This window comes from Cynocephalus volans, chromosome X, assembly GCF_027409185.1.
Source record: "Cynocephalus volans isolate mCynVol1 chromosome X, mCynVol1.pri, whole genome shotgun sequence".
NCBI lineage: Eukaryota > Metazoa > Chordata > Mammalia > Dermoptera > Cynocephalidae > Cynocephalus > Cynocephalus volans.
Window position 1 is genome coordinate 31266260 of NC_084478.1, and position 27972 is coordinate 31294231.

Sequence of the window (27972 nt, forward strand, 5' to 3'; positions counted from 1 at the left end):
AGGCAGGCCTTCAAAGAGTGTCAGATGTTGGCCATTAGAAAAGAAAAGAACATAGATGCTGGAGAGGTATTTACAGAAGTGATAAACGGGATTCCCAGGGATTTGGGCAGAGCCCTGACAATGTACTTACCACATTCTTTTAAGCTGCTCTTTTGTTTTTGTGAAACCCAGAATCTGAGGAGGGTAGAGAGAGAGAGATTTTCATCTGGAACTGTCAAGTTTCTCTAAAGCAAGGGTTGGCAATTTTTTTAAATCAAGGGCCAGATAAAGTATTTGAGTCTTTGTGGGTCACAGGGTTTTTGTCCAAATTACTCAACTCCATAACTGTAGTGCAAAAGCAGCAGTAGATAATAGGTAAATGAATGAGAGTGGGTGTGTTCCAATAAAACTTTATTTATAAAAACATGCAGGGAGGGGGGCTAGATTTGGCCCTGGGGCCATAGTGTGCCAGTGCTTGCTCTGGAGGTTTCCTATATGTGCCTAGAGTGATTTTCCCTTTATCCATTCCCTACATGCTGCAAAACACAGGGGATAATTAATACCTTTGTCTTTCAAAAGCATAGTTATGGCATTATGAGTGTCTTAAATTATTCTGGATCCTCTGCCTCCAATCTTTCTGGTATCCTGGTCATCATTCACAATGTTGCATGGATAATCTTCCTGAAGCATGACTCATCTCTTTTTACTCCCCTGTTAAAAATATTTAGTGTTGCTTTTTGTTGCTTCGCCCCCCATTGATTTGTCACCCCTCTTCCCCTGGGTGATGGAGACACAAAGGATTACTCAAAACCCATCTTTTCTGAGCAGTGAGAAGCTCCGAAGTGGTTAACTTCCCTGGGAATGCTCAAGCCAGAGCCAGCCCTTCCATTTGGGAAATTAATGCCGAATTGAGGTTCTCTTCCTTCATTTATTTTCCAGACCAGGAAGTTACAGGAAGAGAACAAAGGTGGGGTTATAGTTTAACAGTATAGGCTGGTAACTTGCAGAGAAACAAGCCAGATGACATTCCAGTAAAGCAATTAAGTGGTCTTATCAATGCAAGCTTGATCTTAGCAAACATTCCTTCTTATAGCAATTTTTCAGTATCTTTACATAACAATCAGTAACTAGTCTGTCTTTGAGCCAGCAACCTGCTGTGCCACAATTCTTATTTTGCAACAGAGACTTATAGCCTGAGGAAAATTTCCTGTCCTTGCGAGGTCAATATTTGAAACTGCAAGGCTTTGGAAAACCAGGCCCTGTGAAGTACATATGCTTTATAGTATATTCCACAATTTAGCTCTCTCTTAGTTTTAAAATAAAATGTAGACTTGTTAGCATAGCATTCAGGGATCTCTGTGATCTGGCCCCCAGCCAATTTTCTTACATTATTTTCTGTTTGCCACCTTCATGTTCTTTAGGGTCCAGCTATAAAAAACTACTTGGCATCTCTCCCAAATGCCACATGTTTCTTGTCTCCCTGTCTTTTTTTTTTCTTTCATTTTCATTGACTTATCTAAATTGATAAAATTTCAATATATTTATGGTGTACAATATAGAGTTTTGATACATGGGTACATTGTAGGATGGTTAAATCAAGCTAAGAAACAAATCTCTTATCTTACATATTTATATTATTTTTGTGGAAAGAACATTTAAAATCTAATCTCTTAGCAATTTTCAAGTATGCAATACTTGGTTGTCAACTGTAGTCACCATCTTGTGCAACAGATTTGAACTTATTCCTCTTGTCTAACTGAAATTTTCTGTCCTTTGACCAACATTTCTCCAACCCCCACCCCCACCCCCAGCCCATGGTAAACACTATTTTACTCTCTGCTTCTATGAGCTGGATTGTTCTACATTCCACATATAAATGAGATCATGCAGCACTTGTCTATCTGTACCTGGCTTGTTTCACTTAGTGTAATGTCATTCAGTTTCATCCATGTTGTTGCAAATGAAAGGATTTCCTTCCTTTTTTAAGGCTGAATTGTATTGCATTGTATATACGTACCACATTTTAAAAATCCGTTCATTCATTGATGGACACTTAGGTTGATTCCACATCTTGGATTTTGTGAACAATCCAACAACAAATATGGGAATGTAGATGTCTCTGGGACATACTGATTTCATTTCCTTTGGATATATACACAGAAGTGGAATTGCTAGATCATATGGTAGTTCTATTTTTAATTTTTCCAGGAACCTCCATATTGTTTTCCATAGTGATTGTACCAATTTATATTCCCACCAACAGTGTGCAAGAGTTTCCTTTTCTCTACATCCTCACCAACACCTGTTTTCTGGTTTTTTTTTTGACAATAGCCATTTTAACAGATGTGAGGTGATATCTCATTGTGCTTTTAATTTTTATTCTCTGATTAATGATGTTTAGCATTTTTTCCTGTACATGTTGGCTACTTGTATGTCTTCTTTTGAGAAAATATTTGTCACATCCTTTCTCCATTTTTTAAAAACTGGGTTATTTGTTTTCTTGCTATTAAATTTAATTTCTTATATATTTTGGATTTTAACCCCTTATCAGATGTATGGTCTGCATATTTTTTCCTCCCTGTCTTTGCTCTTGTTGCGTCCTCTCCTGAAATGTTCTTCCTCTCAGCTCTGCATTTTGAGATCCTAACCATTCTCTAAGATTCACTTTGGTCATCTTGTTCATTAAGCATTTTCCCCATCAGGAAATAGTCTCTTCTCTGGACTTTGAAAACAATATTGTCTATTTCTATGAAAACCATTATTTATTTTGTACTAGATAGTTATTTGCTACATTCACTATGTTTTTGGAATATAGAGGGCAGGGACTAACTTAATTTTTTCTGTTTTTTTTTTTTTTTTTTTTTTTTTTTGCACTTCACAGTGACTTACATATAGTAGACATTTAGTAAATTAAGTTTTCAGATAAAGGTTGCATTCCTACATTCTGTGATTATTAATGATTTAAGTGCTGAAACTCTGACATCATTTTTCTTTTTCCTTTTTATAGGCAAGAGCTGTTTTGGCAAAAGTTGGCTATCCTGAGTTTATAATGAATGATACTCATGTTAATGAAGACCTCAAGGCAGTAAGTGCTAAATTTACTGTACCTTTTTTTTTCTGGCAAATTTTACTGGCCCCGTGCCTTTCAAGTAACCCAAGTCAAAGCAATTAAACCTGGTGGTGCCAGAAAGTACCAACTTTTGATTAATTCCTTGGCTAGATATGAGCATAAATATGCCAGACATATCACAAAATTTAGAGCAGATTCAAAATAAAGGAAATGTCAGAAAGAATGCATAGTTGAGTGGATACCATAAAACAAATGGATTAAGATTTGGCCTAATTTGATCATAAAGGAAAGAATTAAGCAAATTGAGTATTTTACAATTAACAGGCATGTTCTAATAGCTAACACATCATGTTTGTTGTTAAACAATTTTTATTTGCTTCATTCATATTAAATGAATAGTAATAAATCTGCTTGCTGGGAGTTAACTTCATTAAACTTTATGAGTGTTTTGGCAAATTAAGTGCATATACATATGACTCTATAATTTATTGTGAGTTGGACTATATATTTGCAGTAAATTACTGGTGAGGAATAGTAATAATTTTTTTTATTTCAATATGTTGGGACATGTATTTTCCAGTAGGTATATTCATTACAGGCCTATCTAATCACAGCCAGTATTTTCTTTCCTACAAATAGTTCTGATAAAATTTTTTCCTTCTCACAAAAAATTCTGTTTTTACCCACCATTCACTAGATTTTCTTGAAAAAGTAGCCTTTTGAAATTCTTTAAATACAAGGATACTTCAAAAAGTTCGTGGAAAACTAGAATTGAGAGATGATATGAATCTTTCCATGAACTTTTTGAAGTACCTTCATAGCTATGGTTCTGAGGTTAGCTCTTTCCTGAAATTGTGATTCAACAAGTGCCTTTGTAGATGAGCATCAGAATTTTACAAGACCATTCAAACTTTAATTAGAAACTTTCTCCACTGGGCTCTAAGATAAAGCCTCCCAAAGTATTGATCCAGTTGCTCTGGAAGAAAATCATTATGCTTCACAGTATCCTAAAGCTCAGACAGCCTATCTGATTATACACTGTTTTGATAATGCTGAAAATCCCATTGTTATTATGGTAATTAAAAATACTGAAGCATTTGACACATTCATGTGTATTATCTTTTAATCCCTATAGTGATTCTGTGAAGTAGATGGTGTTTGTCACCATTTTGCAGAAAAGGGCAGAGACTCAAAGAAGTTGAGTGAGCTCCTCAGTGCCACACAGAGTGTCAGGGCCAGAACAGTAATTTGGACTGAGGAAACTCTGCCTGCACTCAGAGAAAGGTTTCTCAAGGGTCCTTGTCAGGCAGCTGTGCTGCAGGAACAGAGGGATCAGTGTGGAGATTTTGCTTTGCCAGAGCTGTTGGGAAGGATAAGAGCAGAAGGGAGCGGCCATACAGTCAAGTGGTTAAGAGCACAGGCTCTGCAGTCAAGGTCCTGGATTTCAATTCTGCCTCTTCCACTTACTAATTTGATCTTGTACAGGTTGCTTAACTTCAGTTAGCTTCCCTTTGGTTATCTGGACACTGGAGATAATAACCAAGTTTTAGTATTGGTGGGAAAATTAGATGAGATTATATCAGTGTAAAATCACCTACCATAATGTCTGGCACATAGTAGGCTCACTGTAAATAGTAGCTTTGTGGATCAATATGAGAGCTGTTGCTACCAAGATCATCACCAGGGCACAAAGTACCTTAGCAGGAGAAACTGGATAATTACTTGTAATTGGTAAATATTCCGGGTCAGATGTGAAAGAAGTTTGAGAGGCATTTTGGTGTGGTGGTTATGAACATGGACCCCGCAGTCAAAGCACCTGGAGTGAAATCCTGTCTGCCACTTACTACCTGTATGACCTAGGGGAGGTTATGCAGCCTCTCTGTGTCTCAATTTCCTCAACTGCAAAATGGAGATCATAATAATCCCTCCCATATATGATTGCTGTGAGGATCAAATAAGTTAACATATTTAAAGTATTTAGAACCAACCCTGACACACAAAAGCACAATATAAGTGTTAGCTATGACATTCTCAATTTGCACTTATGATAATAGATTATTTTGGTTTTGAAAAAGTCATCATGAATTAATTCATGCAGTATCCATGTCCCTCAGATTGATTTAAAAGACTCTATGGATGGAAAAGTCCCAAGCTTTAATCAAATAAGGTAGCATTTAGAGCTCGCTTACAATGTTTAGTTGATCAAGTTTTGCTGGCAGTCTGTTGCTGTCTAAGTTGAGAGCCCCAAATTTAAGGACTCACTGAACGCAGTATCTTCTGTAAAAAGAAATCAGATGCCAAAGTGGATGCTGTGTTGGGTATGCTTCTTTGTTTCTCCAGGGCCTGAATGGAAGCCATTAGACAGCCAGATTTTTAAACACTTTTGTGAAGAAATGGCTTTCATCTGACTCATTGCCAAAGCAGACACAATTACACTCAAGAGGTTCTAATAGTTTTAAAAACTGACGGTGGAAAAAAAATCCAAATACATGAAGTAAAAAGACATTTGTGTTCAGAAACTGATACAGAAAACAAAATCCAATTTGGGAATAGGTAAAGGATGACATGGTAGACTGTAATAGTGTCACCGAGGTTAATAGCAAAAGGACTAAAATATTGCTGGTACACAATGGGACTATGTTTTCAGTTTTAAGAAGCATGTAGATAAGGACTGCTACAGGGCCTATGAGAAATTTCTGGTAATTCAAGCTCTAAGCGTGAGAGGCTGTTACAGATGAAAAACAGCTTGCTACATTTGACACTGGTGAAGATATGATTCATCAGGCACAAACGCAAAGGGAAGAGGAGAGAGAGTAGGTGAGGGAGCAGCTGAAGGTCAAGGAGAAAGGTTGAAAACTGAAGTTGGGCTCCTGTGGAGATAATAGCAAATGAATAAGAATTGAGAGGCAAGCGTGAAAAAGAATCAGAGAAAACATTTTTTTTTTTCCTCTGTGCATGACAAGGTAAACTGAGATACCCAGCAAAACATTTCTGAACAACAATCCTCCCGTAGTCTTTGAAGGAGTAAGAAGGGAAATGCCCTTTATTTGAACCGACATCAGATGCAGGAAAGTGTTTAAGTTAGTCTGAAAAGTATGGGTCAGTCCATTTTCAAATTAGCCTTACAAAGTATTCCATTTCTTTGATCCTTAATGGAAATACACTCGAGTGAATTTATAACAATTTTGGAAAGACTGTTTTATCAGCCAGGAAAACAAAAAGCACAGTAGGTATTTCAGACAGGGGATTTAATGCAGGAAATAGGTTGGAAGGCAAAAAAGGGACAGGTGAGGTCAACCAGAGATGAATAACTTCAGGAAGCAGCTGCCACCCCTTGACCCACGGGCACAGAAAGTAGGGCACACTTAGGAGAGCAGAGGAGAAACTGCCAGCCAGAGCTGAGCTGTTGAGGAGGGACTGAAGATTCTTCCAGAGTCCTTGTCAGAAGAAGAAAGGGGGAGGGAGTGTGGGGAGAGAGAGCATGAGCACAGCACAGCATCCTTTCCCCTTCTGCCACCTGCTGATTTCCCCCAGTGCCTCCTATTGGTACAAAGCCATTAGCAAAGGAGCCTGGGAAACCGAGTTTTCAGATTCCCAGCCCCCAGCATTATAGCACAGAGTGAGGGGAGGCGGGCGGGCACATAGTTGGTGGGCTGCAGGTAAGCAACCCGCACGGCTAGGCACTTCCCCCATTCTTGTGGAAAGCAGTGGAGAACTGCAGGAGGGACTAAAGTCAAAGTCATAGCTGGCCCCCATTTACTTAGGGCAATTGGAAATGAGTAATTTTTTAGAGATTAATGTTTCTTGGGAGTGATACGTACATATATACATATAAATATGCATATAGAAATATATACAAGTAGATGTTATGTTATTCTGTGTAGTGGGTCTTGGTCTGCTCTGACCAGTGGAACACTCGTGTGTGTGTGTGTGTGTGTGTGTGTGTGTGTATAAATGACAGAGTTTCACTATACAAGAGTGAGGTGATATTCAGATGGAATGCTCCAGCAAAAGAGGTTGTTAAGATATTAAACTAATTCTGTACTATTGGGTTAAAAAAACAAAACAAAACAGAAAATAACAAAGAAACATTGCCCTCAGCTCTCTCAAGTGACCCCTGGCCACCATGGTGTTGGAGAGCTAAGAGTGGGCACTGGAGGGGAGTGCCCTGATGCCCACCAACCTTCCAGCCAGACCTCTGTACTGCTCTCGTACTGAACTCCATCTGGAGTGTTCCACTGGTCAGAGCAGACCAAGACTACCCCACCCCCACCCCAGCATGGAGATGGGACATCTGATTCCAGTGTTGTTGTGCTGGTTGGCACTCCCTCAGAGTCATTCTTGTGTAGGTTCTGTGGGAACTGCATCCATGGTATACCATACACAGGAGTTGTTGAACATTTTGAACATCACCCCTATATGTAGGTATGTATAAATTGTATGCACATGTTACTTATGGGCAAAGCCATCTAAACACACCAATCTCGCATATCGCTTTGCTATTTAAATAAGGGAAAATGTAGATATAAAAATCTGGATTCCATTAAGTATTCAGAAAATTCTTTGGGGCCTAACACAGAATCTTTCTTATAGATATTTGGGTACATCTCTGAGTATCTTTATTTTCTTATTGAAACATAATTGATTGTACATATCTGTGGGGTACAGCATTGAATATCAGTATCTGTGTGCAATATGTGATGCTCAAATCAAGATAATTAATATATTTGACATTATACAGTGTAATCATTTTTTGTGGTCCTTTACCAATTTCTCACCCCCTCCACCTCTGGTAACCTCAGTTCTGTTCCTCTGAGTATCTTTAAATGGATCTAAGTTAAATGAATGGTGTCCTAGAATCTATACTTCCTGTGGCATATGTAGTGTCTCATAAACATATACTTATTCGTCCAACTGAGAAGCTGAACACATCTCCTTGCTCTGCCCTGGTTACATATTCCTCACCTTTGGATGAGGTGGGGGTAGTAACTTTATTCTTTCATTTAGTCTGTGACATTTGGTGCTTGGCATCTTGGGGTAGGATTTCTAAGAAGAGAAATCCAGGTTCTCCTGAATTTTATGATCTGGACAGCTGTTCCTAGGAAATGACATGAGAGCCCCAATTAGTTCCCCAAAGGTCACTCAATTGAAAAGTCAAGAGGTGGAATTGATTGAAAGTCATTATCAACTTGACCTAGATTTTCTCCAGCAACTGAAAGGACAAGAGGATTTCAAGCCAATTATTGACCCTTGCCGAGTTTAAATTCTTTTGAAGATTACAAGTGGTTTTAAAATATTCATGCACATTCATTCTTGTTGCTATCTGTACAACAAACAGAAGTTTCCTAATGATTACTGGGCTCAAATTTTTTTTCTCAATGTCCTTTTAAAATATTTGAAATTATCTAAATATTATCATGTGGCAGAAAATTTGGGAAATAGAGAAAAGGAATGAAAAATTTTGGTACTTGAACATAATACATATTTTTGTTAGAGTGTTATTTTGTTTTTCTCTATTTCTGCATAGCTGTAGTTGATGTTCATATATAATTTTATACTGATCTTTACAGTTAACATACAGTTTTGTCATGTCTTCCATAGCCTTTGTTACTGATATTTGAACAGCTGTACAGTATTTCATTAAGTAAGTTGTACCATGATTTATTTAGTCACAGCTTCTACTCCAATCCCCAGTTCTTCCCTTCTTTCCTATCCTCTTTCTGTTGAATCACTAATTTTCTTACTGGGACCAATGAAAATAACATTGAAGTAGAAGCCAAATGATTTGGACTGTGTGGCTTTGCCCAGTTCCATAATCTCTTTAGCCTTCTTTCCCATCTGTCATATGAGAATAACAGGGACTGGCCCCTCCCTACCCCCAAACAACCTGTCTGAGAGGTAAAAGTAAGATTTGTCCCCTATTACTTGAGATTTCCATTAAATAAATGGAATCAATCAATTAAACAGTCTGAGAAATAACAAATATTCTCAATTTAATAATTAAAACAATTTAAACATTGTCCTTCTGAACACAAATATGCTGTGGCAAATTGTAATTACTTGCCTCTGAGTTTTGCTCCCCCTGATTATCTTCATGGCTGTGGTAGGACCTTACTTATTTAAAGTATTTTTAGACTTGGGATTCTCTTCTTCCTTAGGAAGTTTTGGGATGTTTTTCTATTTAATCTATGTGGACCAATCTGATGTCAAGGTTTTTTTTTTTTTTTTTTTTTTGCTTTTTTTTTTTTTCCAGATGGAGCAGGAAAACCTTACAATTAGCAACTCTTCTACAAGTAAAAACTGACTCCACTGATATTACCAAAAAAAAAAAAAAAAAGCTTATATTTTTGAAAGAAATTCCTTTGAGAGAGTTTTCCAGAAAGTGTTCTGAACCCAAGAATATTTTCTATAAGTTGCAATCATATTCTGAAGATTCTGGCAGAGCTGTCTTAGGAACAAAAGCTGAAAAAGGCTGAGGGTTGAACAACGGACACAACTTTTAACAATATGATCTGGGAATGCCTTGGGATTGCTAGTTAACGTTGCTTCCTAAAACAGGATGCTTACTTTGTTTCTTCTGAGTCTAAGAGAAAACCTCTATCTTAAAATACAATCAATTATAAGATTTCTGTTTATTCTGAAGCATCTCGAACATTGGAACGGTATGTAAAATAATATTTTGAACACCTCTGTCTTCAACAAATATTAAACATATTGCCATATTAATTTTACACATGCACACACACACATTTTAGGTAGATAAAACAGATTCATTTCAAATTCAGTGTATAATTCTCCTTGATCTTATGTCCTTCCTCTGTGCCTATATCCTTCCCTGGATATAAACACTATCTTGAATTCAGTCTTATCATTCCCATGCATTTTTTTTATATGTTTGCTACATAGGTACGTGTCCATAAACAAAATATAGTATTATTTTGCATGTTTTAAAACTTTAAGTTCTCTCATACATACAACTTGCCTTATTCCTATTCAGCATTATTTCTGAGAGTATTTCATGTTCATGCATACATTTATGTAAATTACTGTATTGTTTTCCACTATGTGACTATACCACGATTTATTTTTCAGCTCTTCCTCCCCCACCCATGCAATTCAAGGAGGGGACAATTTGAAGTCATATCTTTATAATTTGTTGGCCAAGCAGAACATCAAGGATGCCAGCAATCAATACTTTCCTTCCTGCCTTTGTCCATGTGCCTTATTTTACTGCTTTCTTTATAGTTCGTCCTGGCCCCATGGAAAGATTGTTAAGATGACTCATTAATAAAAGTTTCTCCGTAAACATAACGAGTGCCCACTTCATGTTAGGGAAGAACTAAACGTGGACAGACAACATGTTTAGTTCAACACGTGGACGGACAACAATTGCCTGGGCAACAGACAGGCGATTGTCAAGTCCGTAACCATCAGACTTTGTGTGTGTATGCATATATAGATAGATAGATAGATATGCATATCTATAATGTAATGCCTAGGGGTTTCATATACATGCATTTGCTATATTTTAACTTGTGCTTTTAAAAGACTATGGTTTAAAGTTACCAAAAGATTACAGCTAATAAAATTTGATTATTCTTGGTTATTTGCTTATTAAAATGTGTGTGTTTATTTGCCACAGTAATATATTTTAAAGCCAAAGCATTAGAGATGACCACGAACCATTGCTTTTACTGTTGTACAGGTATTATTTACAATATCTGGGTGACGTATTGCTAGTCTTGTAGGTGAAGCGCCTGTAGAATTCAAACTATCTGCCATTCTCCTTCAAAAAAAGTAAAGGAACTCAACGATCAATTATGTCTGTTTCTCTGTCTTAGTAGACAACATTGTTGTGAGCTAACAGCTCCTTTATTCCCATGCAAGCTATAATCTCTGATTTGCCTCTGTAATTTTATTAATTTGTAATGACCAGAGCCTTTTTTGAGTGTTAATAGATAAATTCTGTTAATAATTAGATTATTCTAGTGACTCCATTGTGCTTAGGGTGGAAAATAGGTCTCTGAATCACTTTCATTTTTTTTCTTTATGAACAAATGCTGATTACAGTAAATTGGATTTTTACATTTGACTAAATCATCACCTATAAGCTAAATGAGGTTTTAGCTGACTAAACTGAATGTTATTAGAAGAATCTTATGTGACAAATAAAGTACACGTTTTAGAAAAGTGCAAGGACTTGTGAGCCAAGAAATTTCAAATCTAAGATAATACGTTCTGTAAAGGTTAAAGTAGATTTTTCAATTATAATGTAAATGGAATGCATTGTAAATGACTGCAGCTTTTCTTGTTTTTTACTGTGATCCAGAAATGACCATATTGATTTTGAGCTTCCATGTTAAAAGAAAATCACTAAGATTAGATTTCATGGCTTTGTGAATCCTGGGTTAACCTGTAAAGGCTGAGAGATGGTTTGAGGCTTGTGGCTTCTTTGCTGATTGCTCCTTCATGTGCTGAAGTCTTCTTTTAGAGCCATCTCTTATCTTCTCTTAGAACAATGATGTTGTGGTTTCTTTTATTCAGATCAAGTTTTCAGAATCCGACTACTTTGGCAACGTCCTGCAAACTCGCAAGTATTTAGCACAGTCTGATTTCTTCTGGCTGCGAAAAGCTGTTCCAAAAACAGAGTGAGTATTAAAAAAAAAAAAAAAAGGGAAATAGATAAATACGTTGTTGGAAAGTGGAGCCTCTTGAAATTAAACTTTGTAATTCCCTTCAAGTCAGAGTCACTGGCTTGCCAGTTATCTTGTTTTAGCAGAATCTGTGACATGTTTTGCCAACTCTTATTTCTGATATTGTGTGATTCAGATCTTCAGTCTAATTATGGCTCCCCCACTCCTAGCATCAACACACATCGAAAGGAGGCTTATTAGGATGCACACATTAAAGTTATTTCTAGATCTAGGTCTGAATATATATAGAGAAAATTTCTCTAGTTTACACACAGAAAATTTGGAGATTTTAAAAAATAATAAAGACTTTAAAAATAAAGTATGATTATAAATGTAGAGGTAAAGGTACAAGGATGAAGCAACTAGAAGGTATTTGTTGAGGTAATGTGTGTCAAGGAACTGATAGCTATATAGTTTTCATCCAGTAGCAGTTATGATTTGCCTTCTTTCTAGCTGCCTGTAGGAACTTTCCCTACAGGTAGGAAAGTTTCTCTCGAAACTTCTGGGCCCAGGGCCAGCCAGACATGATCTTTTCCCAGAGCAAAGTGTTCATGATGATGGTGATGATTATAGCAGCTCACAATTATTATATGTTTACAATGTGCCAGGAAGTGCTTTACAATTTTTAATTCATTTTATCGTCATGTCAGTTCTGTGTGGGGCGGCTACTATTATCCCCATTTTACAAATGAATAAAAGGCTTACAGTTGAGAAATTCTTCCACTCAGGTTTAGGTTACTTTTTGTTCTGCCTGCTGATTCTTTTGACTCCTGGGACCACACTGTGCTCTGCTATGGCCCACTTCTCCAGAGCTTTTTTTTTTCTCTCTGTTCTCCAGATTAGATAATTTCTTTTGTTATCTTTTCAACTCCAGAATTTCCACTTTTTTTATAGTTTCTATTTTTGTGATCCTTTGTTGAGTCATTGTCATCATATTTTGCCTTAATTCTTTGAATACAGTTTATTTTAATTCTTTGAACTATTTTATAGTGGCCCCTTCAAGTCTGCTAAATCCAATATCTGGGCTGCCTCAAAGTCAGTTGCTATTGATTGCTGTTTTTACACTTTTTCTTTGTGTAACAATTTTTTGTTGTTGTTGAAAATGACATTTTAGGTAATATAGCAACTCTGGATTCTGATTTATTTTTCTGAGGTTTTTTTCAAAAAAGTAACTTCCCTGGAATTATACTGCAGAATGTGTTACTCATAATGAAATATGTGAATCTGGGTAATTTATAAAGAAACAGAATTTATTTCTTACAGTTTTTGAGGCAGGGAAGTCCAAGGGCTCCTCAGATGAGGTTTGCTTTCTTGGTGGGGACTCTCTACAGTGTCCTGCTGTGGCTCAGGGTATCACGTGGTGAGGGCTGAGCAAAAGCACACACGTGCTTTCTTCCTCTCCTTGCAAAGCCACCAGTCTACTCCCTGATAACCCATTAAACCATTAACCTATTAATCCATGAATGGGTTAATCCATTCATGAAGGCAGAGTCCTCATAATCCCATCACCTCCTAAAGGCCCCCACCTTTTAAATACCATAATGGGGATTAAGTTCTGACTTGAGCTTTGGAGGAGACAAACATTCAAACCATATCAGTTGGCCATTTTTAACTGACAAAGATGCATATTTTCACCTCCACTTCCAGTTGAGTTTACCCCTGTGGCAGCAAAGCTGCTGATTTTCCAACCAGCACTATCCTGATAAAACTAAGTTCCCACCGAGCTGGGAGGGACAGGAGCAGTCCCAGACACGAAGGCCACAGACTTCTGTTCTACTTATTCCAAAGCTCTTGCAGTTTTTCCAAGATTAAATGGTTTTAAATTTATTGCTTACCTTTGATCAATTCCCAGGGCCCTAAAATGGTTGTTTATTGACAATTTTGTACAGTTTTATTCTTGATTTTTGTAGAAAGAGATTGTCAACCTTATCATGCCATCACACCTGGAATCCAGGCTTCCATGGCTCACTTCTTAACCCTGGCCATTATTCTGGTTTCCTTATCTTTGGCTGGCTCTTTTTATGCTCTCTGGGTCTTTTGTTGTGCTCCCTTTCCACTCCCTCCTCTGTCTTGGCTTCTAGAAACTCTAGGCCCTTGTACCTCCCTCGGCTTAAGCTATGATTACTACCTCTCCCTCTTAAATGCTCCCATCTGGCCATCCCTGCCCTCTGCCCTTCAAATCTTCAACAACACACCTACAAAGTTGTAAGTTATTGTCTTTAAGGAGTAGGCCTAAAGCTGAAGCATTTCCCTATATATCCCTGACTGAAATAAAAAGCACAAAGGAAGAAAGCAGAAGGCTTTAGAACTTCTTTGGAAATGATAGATAATGGTTTAAAGCCCCCTGCTCCACTATCCTTGGTTCTCTCCTCTCATCATAGTATCTCTCAGCTCACTTGTCCTATTTCATTGCCAATCTAAATTATTCAAAAGAAATTGCAGATATAGTGTTCTAAAATCAGATGACTCAAATCGGATGATGTCTTGCTACAGACTATGCCAAAACATTTCATTATTTTAGTTATACTAAGTTTCCATTTGCATTGTCAGGGCTAGGTCTCAGACCCTTCAAACCCATTGTCTAGACTGGGTCACCAGACCCCTCACATGCCTGGCTGGGTCACCAGATGCCTCACATGCAGGTCTATGCTAGGTAACTGGGAAAGATCCCGGGAGCCATTGGCAGGCAACAGGAGTTCAGTCCTCAGCAGTAGCAGCAGCAGCTTATAGCAGCAGTAGCAGCAGAAGTAATAGCAGCGGTGGCCTCTGGGGGGCACTGGCAGCAACAGCTTGCAGCAGCAACCTCTCTGTGGTCCCCCCAGGGTGGGGGGCCCTGTGCATCAGAGCTGCTCGTCCTTTATCCTTAAGTCCATAACCCAGGACACCTGGGTGCACATGTGCAATTACATTAGTCAATAACCAAGGAACACTTGGGTGCATGTGCATATTTACATCAAATGCTCAGCAAGATTCTAAATATCTGAGGGGCCCTGACCATTTTCCTATATTTTCCCTGCAGATGAGTTCAGCAAGTGATTTCCAATATCCCTATGACCGTCTACATATAGTATAGTAGTCACAGATCTATGTAAATCAGCCTGCCTTTTAAGATCTACTTCAGATCAGTTCACTCTTTTTTTTTTTAAACTTTTGAAAAATTCAAAGCTTTCACCTGTATTTTTGTGAATTTTCAGGGTCTTCTCAGGGGCTCTTCTACTTTGGAGATGCTGCCAGTTTAATTCTTCAATTTCAAAATGTTGTTATTCATCTGGGTGTGTAGCAAGGCCTGGGTTGCTAATTGAAAAACTCCTTAATGTGTTGTCTTTAACATCATGCTAAGATACTGCTGTGATGTCAGATTCTAATGGTCTTGATTATTTCTAATATTTTATTCATGCCTTTGGAAAAATGCTGGCTGACTTTGTGGGCTTGGGCAAACTGTGTGATTTGTGTAGTTTTCTTTTCTGTCAATGGAAAACGAACACCTCTTTCACAAGGGTATTAAATTGGTTAATGTTTGGGGAAAGTTCTCCAGGAATAAAAGTCAGTGCAATACTCATAATTCTTGTTTCCTCAGACTATATGTCTATTTCAGGGAAAAGAACATTAAGAAATTTAAGGTCCTCCATTCATGGTAAAGTGATATGACAGTCAATTTCTTTCTCTTTCTTTGTTTTTCTTTCTTTTTAGAAAATGTCTGGCTAGTTCTTTTCAGACATTGTACAGAATTTTGTAGGGAATTTTAGCTTCATATGATACCCATTGGCTTTAATTGTCATCTTTCAGATCTGAAAATTCATGAGTCAATCAAGTGGGGATGATTCTGGAGTACCTCCACTACAGCAGTTTACTTTGAACAGCACATCATGATTATATTTCCACAAAGCCTGAAACAACATTTTGCTTCTTTGTGGGTATAGGAGATAAATACCCTTTATCTTTCATTCTCATGGAAACCATTTTGGCTGCACTAATGTGCATTAAGAAGTTTCTAAGGCAATGGGAAATGTCAGCAAAAATGAAATTAATTGGGTGGTCATCGCTGTAGGTACATATTTAAGGGTTGTTTCTCAGAATTTCACTTCATCAGTTTGCTTAAAAATAGAGGATTTACTTTACTGCTCAGCTTGAGTCAAAAGTAATTTCTTTCCCTCAGGATCCCCTTCTTTGACAGAAATGATTTTAAGCCAGCTTCCCTATTAACTCATTCTCATTCTACTGTGACCAAACATGTCTAGATTCTCTTTCTCTATCTTTTGAAAAATATGTAAAAATAAATCAAATGTCTGTAGAAATTATGGTCCCATCCAGCATTTTTTTTTGCAAAAGCATTATCAGTAGCATGGAATGGAAATGATATAATCTGCAGGATATTAGTAAGAAAGCAATAAATAAACTATGGTTTTTTCATTCCATATTCCCTAGACGATCTTTAAAAATTGATAAGAAAAATGTAAAACTTTAGCCTGATGTATACTATTTTATATGATTCAAAGAAATTGGGGTACCAATGTCCTTTCCTTCAGATTATATTTCAGTATTACATTCCTTTTATGAATCCCGATGTCTGGTATAATTTCATCCCCATGTATTTTGGGATTTGAAATTTATGTGCAAATTCTCCCTACATTATCCACTAAATTCTTCCCCAAACATAGACTGCAGGAGCACCCTGAAGACATAGTAAGAAGAGCTTAAAGCACTTGAATGATACTCTTTGTTTATCCAAGTAGATGTATACATAGCAATAAATTTATTTTAATAGATTTAGTGATCTGCTTAGCACATACCATTTGGACAGTAGTCTTAGCACATAAGGAACTTAAAATCTTGCTAGGAGATAAGTTGTGCAAACTCAAATGCCTTGAGGGCCCAGTCAGTTAACAAATGGCTGACCCAGACAGGTGTAAACAATAGGGGTGGTGGGGACTGTGGAGAGCTAGTTATTGCACGCTCTACTTAAAGGAATTCCAATTCAGTAATTTTTTAAACCATTGTGTTGCACAAACAAAACAGTTTTCTGGGAAAATTCAGCCTGTTGGGTAGGACTTAGTCTGTGGACAGCCAACTTTTCAGTGTTCTAGTTATCTATTGCTGCATGACAAACCACCCCCAAATTTAGAGAGTTAAAGCAACAATAATTATTTATTTTTCTCTCTCGTGGTTCTGGGGGTCACTAGGTTCAGTTGCATGGCTCTTGCTCATGGTCTTTCATATAGTTACAGTCAGAGACTGGGGCTGGAGTCACATGCAAGGCTGCCTCTCTCAGTGTCCAGTGGTGGATGCTGGCTGTTGGCTGGGACACCTACATATGGCCTTGTTGTGAGGCACTTGCAAATAGGAATCCAAGACCAACGTTGGTTTTATAGCTCTTTTAATAGCTGACAACTTTTTTTGGTGTTTACAACTCTTTTTGGTGTTACAGCACTTCATTGCTTTCAAGCAAGGAGAGTACAAGCATTAGGCTCCTGTCTCCCAGAATGAGGGAAAGGGCCCACCTTATACCACCAAAAACTTCCTGCCGAAGTTCTCATTTAGGTCCTCTTATGCAAACAAGGGATGTAAGTCTGTTAGTTCAGATTGGTTGGCTATGAGACATAGCTCACTGGTCAGTTCTGGAGCCTACTTTGCATTCGGTCCTTATGGCAGTGCAAAACCACTGCTACCTTTCATTAACACACAGGTGTGTGTGTGGGGGGGGCAGCAAGCTGGGTTACAGAAGCCAAAATTCGCGATTAAGACTGCCAAGCATAAAATTTCTAAAACAGTTTCTCAAGCGGAAGGGGTCAGGCTTAACACTCAGAAAATGCTCAGGGTTCCCTGCTTCAGCCTCTCCAGGTATATTGGGCATTTTTACAGCATGGCAATGTTACCAACAGGACAGGCTCGGCTTGCCCTCTCACATTAAACAAATGACCTGAAAGTCCAAAAGTTGATGCAAGGATTGGAAGGTTTATTCAGATTACCAGTACTCAACTAAATGTCTAACCAAGCAAACAAACAAAGAGAAAAGAGGAGCAGTGGGGTCCAGTTTAGCCTAGTCCCAATCGGTGGGGCCAACATATTCTATTAACAGTAATTGATAAAAGCAGTTCTCCCCACTGTTTTCAGCATAAAGAAGAAAAGTACCAACTCGATTTAAATCAGAGAAACAAAACATGGCCAGGAGCCCTCCAGGGTGCACCTATACAGAACAAAAGAGGGCTCAGAAAATCAGAAACAAAGCATAGCCAGGAGCCCTCCAGGGCGCACCTACATAGTAGTGGATACAATCCAACCAAACAGCAGAAGAGGGCTCAGAAAATCAGAGAAAGGTATAGAATAAAGCATTGCCTTGTCAGAATTTAGGCCAGGGACTCCAGGAGAGATCTACCAGCAGCAGAGACATGGGAGCAAAATAGTCCCAGTGGCCACTTGCCTCTTGCAGCTAGAGTCTTCTCTGGTGCCCAAAGCTTTCCAATTTTTGCCAGTGATTAAATTAGGCTCTCGGATTCCAAAGTAATAGAAATGAATAATGTACCCAACAGTAATGCAAGCTATGCTTTATTAAAAGAGGAGATAGACTTATGCATAAGGGTGTTAGCAACAGTAAAGCTAGCCCCGCAAGGGGAGGTGTTCAGGGTCTTTTATAGGGAAAGGAGTTAGCGGGTACAGGCCAGTGTCACTGGAGCTGGTCCATTCTGTTCTTCCTGGTTGTGTCATGGGTGTATGCTCAGTAGGTCCAAGACAGCAGTGGTATTCATCATTGTCACTCCAGGAGAGTCACTGTAGCAGTCACCTTGATGCTTTGTGCACAGGTGGGAATGCCTTAAAGGGGTCTTATTAACCTGTAACTTTTACAATTATGGTAAACAAGCCTTGGGGAGGGGTTTTGCAACTCAGTAAATATCTGTTTTCTCTCCTATCTCAGTCTGTTTTGTCAGGTCAGCCCATGGGGTAATCATTTACCCTGGGGGTCTCATGACTGAGGAGTGGAAAAGTAACAGTGAGCTCTACAGGGAAAATGGAGTCAGTTTGGTTCACAGGCCTAGCCTTACTCTGTTTCAGCAATTGGTAAAGAAACTTCAAAGAGCAAGTTTCCTGAGAAAGAAGGAGAGAGGAAGGGAGGAAGAGCACGCTTGCATGTACCAGGGGGAGGTTGTATTGTCTTTAATTGCCTGGCCTTGGAAGTCACATAGTGTCATTTCCACTGCATTTTATTCTTTAGAAGCGAGTCACTAAGGCTAGCCCATAATCAAGAGGAGAGGAATTTAGACTCGATCTCTTAATGGGAGGAGTGTAAAAATAATTTGTAAACACATATTAAAAGTAGCACAGGTAGCCTTGCATTAGAGAATATTATAACCAAATATATAATAAACTTGGATATAATAAGGGAGATATATAAAATGTTAATAGTTGATTTGGCATGGGCACTGAACAAGCAGGAAAAATAATAGCATCAGCAACTGATAGGATCTACTGGTGCAGCTGCTTAATGTCAACTCTTGGTATAATTAAGGCCCCAAATGTGCCCTAGAGTCAACAAGAGCTCTGGGAAGTCAGGAATGGTGAGGTCATGTGTCTGAAATAAGATATTTATTTATTCTTGCTGAAGCTTCCGAAGCCACATAAGGGTCTAGTTTCAGGGATTGGTTGTTTGATTTCTTTGTTTTTTCCACCTTGGTCTATCAGCTGTTAGGAATATTTTCCCTGCATGGCTTTTACCCTGATGTTTTGAAAGTTTATTCTTTGCTAAAGGGAGGGGAGTTGGGAGATGGGGAGAGAAGGGACAAGCTCTAGGTATACGCATTATCTTTTGTATATATTATGATTGAGTCCGATGTTATTTAGAAGCCAAATTGAGAGGCACCTCGATTCTCCTCTCTAGACCTACAAATTCTGGGTTTTTTGGGTAGTGTATTAGTTTCCTATTGCTACTGTAACAAATTACCACAACTGTAGCAACTTACAATAACACAAATGTGTTATCTCACAGTTCTGTAGGTCAGAAGTCTGGGTTGGCTTGTATGGCTTCTCTGCTTTGGGTTTCATAAGGCTGAAATCAAGGTGTCAGCTGTCTGGGATCTTATCAGGAGGCTCTGGGAAGAATCCCCTTTGAAACTCATTCAGGTTCTCGGCAGAATCCAGTTGTTTATGGTTGTGGGACTGAGGTCCTTAATACCTTGCTGGCTGTCGCCTGGGAGCTACTCTTTGCTCTTGAGGACCTTTTCTCTGGTTCTTGCACATGGCCACTACACCTTAGAACCAGCAACAATGTCAAATCCTTCTCACCTATAGAGTCCCCCTGACTTCCTGTTCTGCAGTATCTCTATTGCACCTCTCTGATTCCAGCCAAAGAAGGTTGTCTTCTTTTAAGAGGTCATGTGATTAGATTGGGCCTACCTAGATAATCTAGGATAATCTCCCAATTTTAAGTTCCTTAACTTTAATTACATCTTCAAAGTCTTTTCTGCTATGTAATGTAACATATTCACAGGATGCAGGGATTAGGATATGGCCATAATTCTACCTGCTACAGGTATTGATGTTAGGTCAATAAAAGTGCTTTCCCTTCCACCTGTTTCCTCAGGAAGGTAGGCCAGCCAGCAATTTTGCATAAAACACTGGGGCTTAATTGAAATACTAACCCTGAATACTAACCCTTTTTCTGAAGGAAAAGTATATGTGTTTTATAGAAATAAGTCTAGGTTTCAGTTTTGACAAGAGAGGCAGCACTCTTGATTTCCAGTAACATCTGCAGTATAATATACTGCTTAAGCAAACTGGTTTGAAGTCAGACAGACCAGACCTTGTGCAAGTATATAATGATTCTAAGTCTCATTGTACCCATCTGTGAAATGGGCTAATAATTCCTCTAGTTGCTATGGGGAGAAAAACCTATGAATAGAAAGCACTTAAGACACAGTAAGTGCTAAAGGAATATTAGCTAATAATAATAATGACAATAGAATGACATATTCATAGCATTCTTTGTAGGTGGGGAGAAGGTATGAGTGGACCAACTAGAATCAAAAGCTGAGTTTCCTACCAGTTTCATATTAGCCTAATATAAATTATTAGCTTGACATTTTATTAGACATAAATGAGTAAAATGATTATTCTGAAAAGGGATTTATACAAGCTCATTTTTTGAGCAATTTAGCTTAAGACGAATTGTTTGGTTTTAATCATAAAAGCAGTGAGTGAAACTCACAACCATCTAAGTCAGGGGTTGGCAAACTACAGCCTGTGGGCTGAATCTTACCTGCTGTCTGTTTTTATAAAGCCTGTGAGCTAAGAATGATTTTTAGAGATAAGTGTTTACAGTTGGTTTGATGATGGGAAGCACTAACTTTGAACCCCAATTAAGCAAAATGTTATCCCACCCCAGAAGCATTCTATTCTTCTCATTAATAGGCCTGTGTTACAAAAAATTGTACTTATTACTTTTATATTTTGAATTTCGTCAATAAAAATTTGTGGAAAATTTGCTCTTAAGTATGTAAATAATATTGTTGATTTTGCCTCTGCCTGTAAAGCCTAAAACATTTACAATCTGACTCTTTACAGAAAAAAATGTGCCAACTACTGATCTAAGTAACCTACTGTGTATTTAAGATGGAGATATAGACTCTTTATAGCTGGAAGGGACCCCCAAGATCTACTAATGCAATACCTTAACTGTATAGCTAAAAGCGAACCTCAGGAAGGTAGGGGATTATTGCAACACTCAGCTAGTTAGTGATAGAGGCAGGACCAGTTGTTAAATCTTTTCAGGCTTAAATCAGTAAACTGCACTGGAGCAGGCAGACCCTCTGGGTAGCATGGTTATACTTTATTCATCTTTCTTTAAATGGACCTTTCTGTTGTCACCTATCCAACACTTTTTATTGGACAGGTCAGAGCATAGACACGCAGCTGTCCCATGGGTTCATTGGAACAGGGTCTAGGGAACATCAGCTTGTTGCTGTGTTTCCATCTGCAGGGAGAGCCTTTTAGATTTCAGAGTTTCTCATTAAAGCTTTTTCAGAAGCACTTGTGCTGACTTTTTTTCTGTTCTGTTGGTAAAGGTGAGTAGCCAGCAATGTTGATGTATTCTTGTTGAAGCATGTGCGATTGAGGATAAGATTGTTCATTGAGAAGAGCTACTGCCTTAAGCTGAGGCTGTAATTTCCCCTTGCACCCAACATCCCCATTCTTCCATGGTTATCTTCTAATAAGTCCAGACAAACCGTGGTTGTCTTTGCTACTCTCCTGCCTGGATAAGGATGATCACTCTGTGGCATTTATTTCTCTTTCTACAGGTGGTTCACAAATCCAACGACTGTGAATGCCTTCTACAGTGCATCCACCAACCAGATCCGTGAGTAATGACTTGACTTCTTGTCTCCTTGTTCACTTGGTACAAAATGGAAGGAACTTTCCCATGACTATGATGATGGGTAGGGCATTCCTTATTTCCCCCTAGAAGTGACCAGGTATGTTGGCAAAGAAACTTTGTTTTCCTACCCATATACCAATTTTCCTCACTCTCTTCAAGTTTTTAGTTTTTTCAAAAAGTGGTGATGGTCAGCTTTGTACTCCATGAATATTCATAACCACTAAAAAAAAAAAATAAAGAAGAAATAAAATGTCATTAAAAAAAATTATCCAAGGAGGAAACAGAGAAGCAATGTTTATACAAAATGGTAGAAAACTGGATATGAAGCACACACACACACACACAAAATAAATAAAAGAATAAAAAAAAAAAAGCCGTATGTCACCATTGATTTTTATTTATTTATTTATTTATTTATTTATTTATTTAATTTTATCAATATACAATGTAGTTGATTTTCATGTCCCTTTACCGATTTTCCCTCCTCCCTCTTCTCCCCCCTCCCCCATCAATACCATATCTGTTCACTTGTCTTAACAAGTTCAAGGAATTGTGATTATTGTATCTTCTTCCCCACCCCCCCATTTGTTTGTGTATTTATTTATTTATTTTTAGTTCCCACAAATAAGTGAGAACATGTGGTATTTCTCTTTCTGTGCCTGCCTTATTTAACTTAATATAATTTTTCTTTTTTTTCTTTTTTTGTCATTTTTGTGACCGGCGGCACCGCGCTCAGCCAGTGAGCGCACCGGCCATCCTTATATAGGATCCAAACCCGCGGCGGGAGCGCTGCTCACAGCGCCGCACTCTCCCGAGTGCGCCACGGGGTCGGCCCTAATATAATTTTTTCTAAGTCCATCCATGTTGCTGTGGATTTCATTCTTTTTTATAGCAGAGTAGTATTCCATTGTATAGATATACCAAAGTTTCCTTATCCATTTATTTGATGATGGACATTTGGGCTGGTTCCAACTCTTAGCTACTGTAAAGAGTGCTGCAATAAACATTGGAGAACAGGTATTCCTTTGGCAGGACGATTTCCATTCCTCTAGGAATATTCCCAGCAGTGCAATGACTGGGTCGTATGGTAGATCTATCTCTAATTGTTTGATGAACCTCCCTACCATTTTCCATAGAGGCTGCACCATTTTCCAGTCCCACCAACAAGGTATGAGAGTACCTTTTTCTCTGCAACCTTGCCAGCATTTATCATTCACAGTCTTTTGGATATTATCCATCCTAACTGGGGGGAGATGGCATCTCTGTATGGTTTTGATTGCATTTCCCAAATGCTGAGTGATGTTGAGCATTTTTTCATGTGTCTGTTGGCCATTCGTATATCTTCCTTTGAGAAATGCCTATTTAGCTCCTTTGCCTATTTTTTAATTGGGTTACTTGTTTTTTTGCTGTAAAGTTGTTTGAGTTCCTTGTATATTCTGGATATTAATCCTTTTTCAGATGTATATTTTGCAAATATTTCCTCCCACTCTGGTTGTCTTTTAACTCTGTCAATTGTTTCTTTGGCTGTGCAGAAGCTTTGTAGTTTGATATAATCCCATTTGTTTATTTTTCCTTTGGTTGCCCGTGCTTTTGGCGTCATATTCATGAAGTCTGTACCCACTCCGACTTCCTGGAGTGTTTCCCCTATATTTTCATTAAGGAGTTTTATTGTTTCAGGGTGTATATTTAATTTAGTCCATTTTGAGTTGATTTTGGTATATGGTGAGAGGTATGGGTCTTGTTTCATTCTCCTGCATATGGATATCCAGTTTTCCCAGCACCATTTGCTGAAGAGACAGTCTTTTCCCCAGTGTGTAGACTTGGTGCCTTTGTCAAAGATAGGTGGCTGTAGGTGTATGGGTTGATTTCTGGATTCTCTATTCTTTTCCATTGGTCCGTGTGTTTGTTTTTATGCCAGTACCATGCTATTTGGGTTATTATAGCTTTGTAGTATAGTTTAAAGTCAGGTAGTGTTATGCCTCCAGCTTTATTTTTTTGCTCAGAATTGCTTTGGCTATTCGTGGTCTTTTGTTATTCCATATAAATGTTAGGATAGTTTTTTTCCATTTCAGAGAGAAATGTCATTGGAATTTTGAAGGGAATTGCATTGAATTTTTAGATCACTTTGGGTAGTATGGACATTTTCACAGTGTTAATTCTTCCAATCCAGGAGCATGGGATATCTTTCCATCTTCTTGTGTCCTCTTCAATTTCTCTGAACAGTGGTTTTTAGTTATCTACATAGAGATTTTTCACATCCTTGGTTAACTTTATTCCTAAGTATTTCATTTTTTTGGTGGCTATTGTAAATGGGCTAGCTTTCTTGATTTCTTTTTATGCATGTTCACTGTTGGAGTATAGAAATGCTACTGATTTTTGCTTGCTGATTTTGTAAACTGCAACTTTGCTGAAATCATTTATCAACTCTAAGAGTTTTCTTGGTAGAGGCTTTAGGCTGTTCAATATATAGGATATCATCAGCAAACAGGGAGAGTTTGACTTCATCTTTTCCAATCTGGATGCCCTTTATTTCCTTCTCTTCTCTGATTGCTCTGGCTAGTACTTCCAACACTATGGTGAATAGGATTGGTGAGATTGGGAATCATTGTCTAGTGCCTGTTCTTAAGCTGAAAGCTTTTCCCTGTTCAGGATGATATTGGCAGTGGACTTATCATATATGGCTTTAATAATGTTGAGATACTTTCTATTTGTACCTAACTTGTAGAGAGTCTTTATCACGAATAAATGTTGAATTTTGTCAAATGCTTTTTCAGCATCTATAGAGATGATTATATGGTCTTTGATTTAATTGATGTGGTGTATCACATTTACTGATTTGCATAGGTCGAACCAACCTTGCATCTCTGGGATGAATCCCACTTGATCATGGTGTATAATTTTGTGTATGTGTTGCTGTATTCTGTTAGCTAGTATTTTATTGAAGATTTATGCATCTGTATTCATCAAGGATACTGGCCTGCAGTTTTCTTTTTTTGTTGTATCTTTGTCTGGTTTTGTTATCAGGGTGATGTTTGCCTCATAGAATGAGTTTGGGAGAATGGCCTCTGTTTCAACCTTTTGGAATAGTTTGTAGAGAACTAGTATCAATTCCTCTTTGAAAGTTTGGTAGAATTCTGCAGTGAACCCATCTGGTCCTGGGCTTTTCTTTGTTGGGAGCCTTCTGATAACAGCTTCAATCTCTTTTATTGTAATTGGTCTGTTCAGATTTTTTGTGTCTTCTTGGCTCAGTTTTGGTAGTTTGTATGTGTCCAGAAATTTATCCATTTCCTCCAGATATTCAAATTTGTTGGCATATAGTTGTTTCCATAGTCTCTAATGATTTCTTGTATTTCTGAGGTATCTATTTTAATATCACCTTTTCACTTCTAATTTTTGTTATTTGGGTCTTCTCTCTTCGTTTTTTAGTTAACCTTGCTAATAGTTTGTCAATTTTATTTATCTTGTAAAAAAAACACAACTTTTTGATTCATTGATCTTTTGTATAGCTTTTACGTTTCTATTTCATTAAGTTCTGCTCTGATCTTAATGATTTCTTTCCATCTGCTAAATTTTGGGTTTGGATTGTTCTTGTTTTATAGTTCTTTAAGGTGAAGTGTTAGGTTGTTTACTTGCCATCTTTCCATTCTTCTGATGTAAGCATTTATTGTTATAAATTTCCCTCTTAGTACTGCTTTTGCAGTATTCCACAGGTTTTGGTATGATGTATCATTATTTTCATTTGTTTCAATAGATTTTTTGATTTCCTGTTTAATTTCTTCTTGGATTCATATGTTATTAACTAGAATGCTGTTTAATTTCCATGTGTTTGTATAGTTTCCAGAGTTTTGTTTGTTATTGATTTCTAATTTTCATCCATTGTGATCTGAAAAAATACATAGAATAATTCCAATTATTTTAAATTTGTTTAGACTTGATTTGTGATATAACATGTGATCTATCCTGGAGAATGTTCCATGTGCTGAAGAGATGAATGAATATTCTGAGGTCATTGGATGGAGTGTTCTGTAGATATCTGCCAAGTCCAGTTGGTCTGAAGTGTTGTTTACATCTTGTGTTTCTCTGCCGATTCTTTGCCTAGATGATCTGTCCAATATTGAGCGTGGGGTGTTCAGGTCCCCTGCTATTATCGTATTAGACCTAAAGTATAAGATAGACACTAATAGTGTTTGCTTTATAAATCTGGCTGTTCCGATGTTGGGTGCGCATATATTTATGATTCTTATGTCTTCTTGATGGATAAACCCTTTTATCATTATATAGTCGTCTTCTTTATCTCTTTTTCTGGTTTTTGCTTTAAAGTCTATTTTATCTGATATAAGAATAGCTACTCCAGCTCGTTTTTCATTTCTATTTGCATGGTATATCTTTTTCTATCCTTTCACTCTACAGGTGAGGTGAATCTCTTGAAGGCAGCATATGGTTGGGTCCACCTTTTTAATCCAGTCAGTCAGTCTGTGTATTTTGAGTGGGGAGTTTAATCCTTTTATATTAAGAGTTGTTATTGAAAGGTGTTGATTTACTCCTAGCATTTTATTGATTTTTGTCTGGACGTCTTAAGTATCTTTTGTTCTTATCTTTCTGACTTACTTTTTGTCTTTTGTATTTGTTGCTTTCTTGGAGTGGTAGATTAACTTTTTTTTCTCTTTATTGTTAGCATTTTTATTTTACTAGTGGGTTTTGCTTTTTCTTGAGTATTTATGGCAGTGGTGATTGTTTTTCAGGTGCCAAACCCAGTACTGCCTTGAGAATTTCTTGTAAGGCTGGTTGTGTGGTAGTGAACTCTGGCTGTTTTTGTTTGTCTGAGAAATATACTATTTATCCTTCATTTTTGAAGGATAGCCTTGCTGGATAAAGTATTCTTGGCTGGCAATCTTTGACTTTTAATATTTTGAATATATCATCCCATTCTTTTCTGGCTTTTAGGGTTTCTGATGAAAAGCCTGATTTTAGTCTGATTGGGGCTCCCTTAAAGATGAGATTGGCATAAATTAAAAGTCTGACAGCACCCAGCATTGGCAATAAGGACACATACTGCTGGTGGAAATGTAAATTGGTTTATCCACTTTGCAAGGCAGCTTGACAATATCTAGAAAAGCTGAAGATGTGCATACATACCTGTGACCATTATTTGCACACTTGGCATGAGCCTGGTGCTGTGATTCTCAGAGTGTGGTCCTTGGACCAGCAGCAACAGCATCATGGGGGAACTTGTTAAAAAAGAAAAAGTCAAATATACAGAGACAGAGAATAAAACAGTGGTTACCAGGTTGGGTGTGGGGGAGGAAATGGGAAGATGTAGGTCAAAGTATACAAAGTAGCAAATATGTAGGATGAACAAGCTGAAAGATCTAACATACATGAGGATTACAGTTAGTAATAGTGTATTGTATTCAGGATTTTTGCTAAATGAGTAGATTATAGCTGCTCTTGCTATAGGGGGAAAATGGGTAACTATGTGAGATGATGGACATTTTAATTTGTTCTAACATAGTAACCATTTTACTGTGTGTATATATATATATCATATAACATCATGTGGTATATCAAATATACACATAAGATTTATTTAAAAAATAAAACAACACAGACACAAAAAAAGGAAATGTTAATTCTCTGGTCCTTAGACCTATTGATCACAAGTTTTGGTTGTGGGGCTTCAAAATCAATTTTAGTAAGACCTCCGGGTGATTCTAGTATATGCCAAACTTTGAGAACAGCTGCCTTAGAGAACTCTTGCACAAAGCATAAGGAGGCCCATGTGAGAATGCTCATAGCAGCACTGTTTATAGTAGCCAAAAAAGGGAAATAACCTACATGTCCCTCCATGATGAAATCAATCAAACATG

At 37.7% G+C, this 27972-nt stretch overlaps 1 protein-coding gene across 2 annotated transcripts in view; it reads left to right on the forward strand.

Moving 5' to 3' along the window:
- The window catches only part of PHEX (phosphate regulating endopeptidase X-linked), a 209821-nt gene that overhangs the window by 137835 nt on the left and 44014 nt on the right, over positions 1–27972 (forward strand). For both annotated transcript variants that reach the window (XM_063084023.1, XM_063084024.1), the window contains exons 13-15: positions 2987–3064; positions 11594–11697; positions 22029–22087. In XM_063084023.1, the coding sequence (XP_062940093.1) occupies positions 2987–3064; positions 11594–11697; positions 22029–22087 (241 nt within the window). The remainder of the gene's footprint in view (positions 1–2986; positions 3065–11593; positions 11698–22028; positions 22088–27972) is intronic.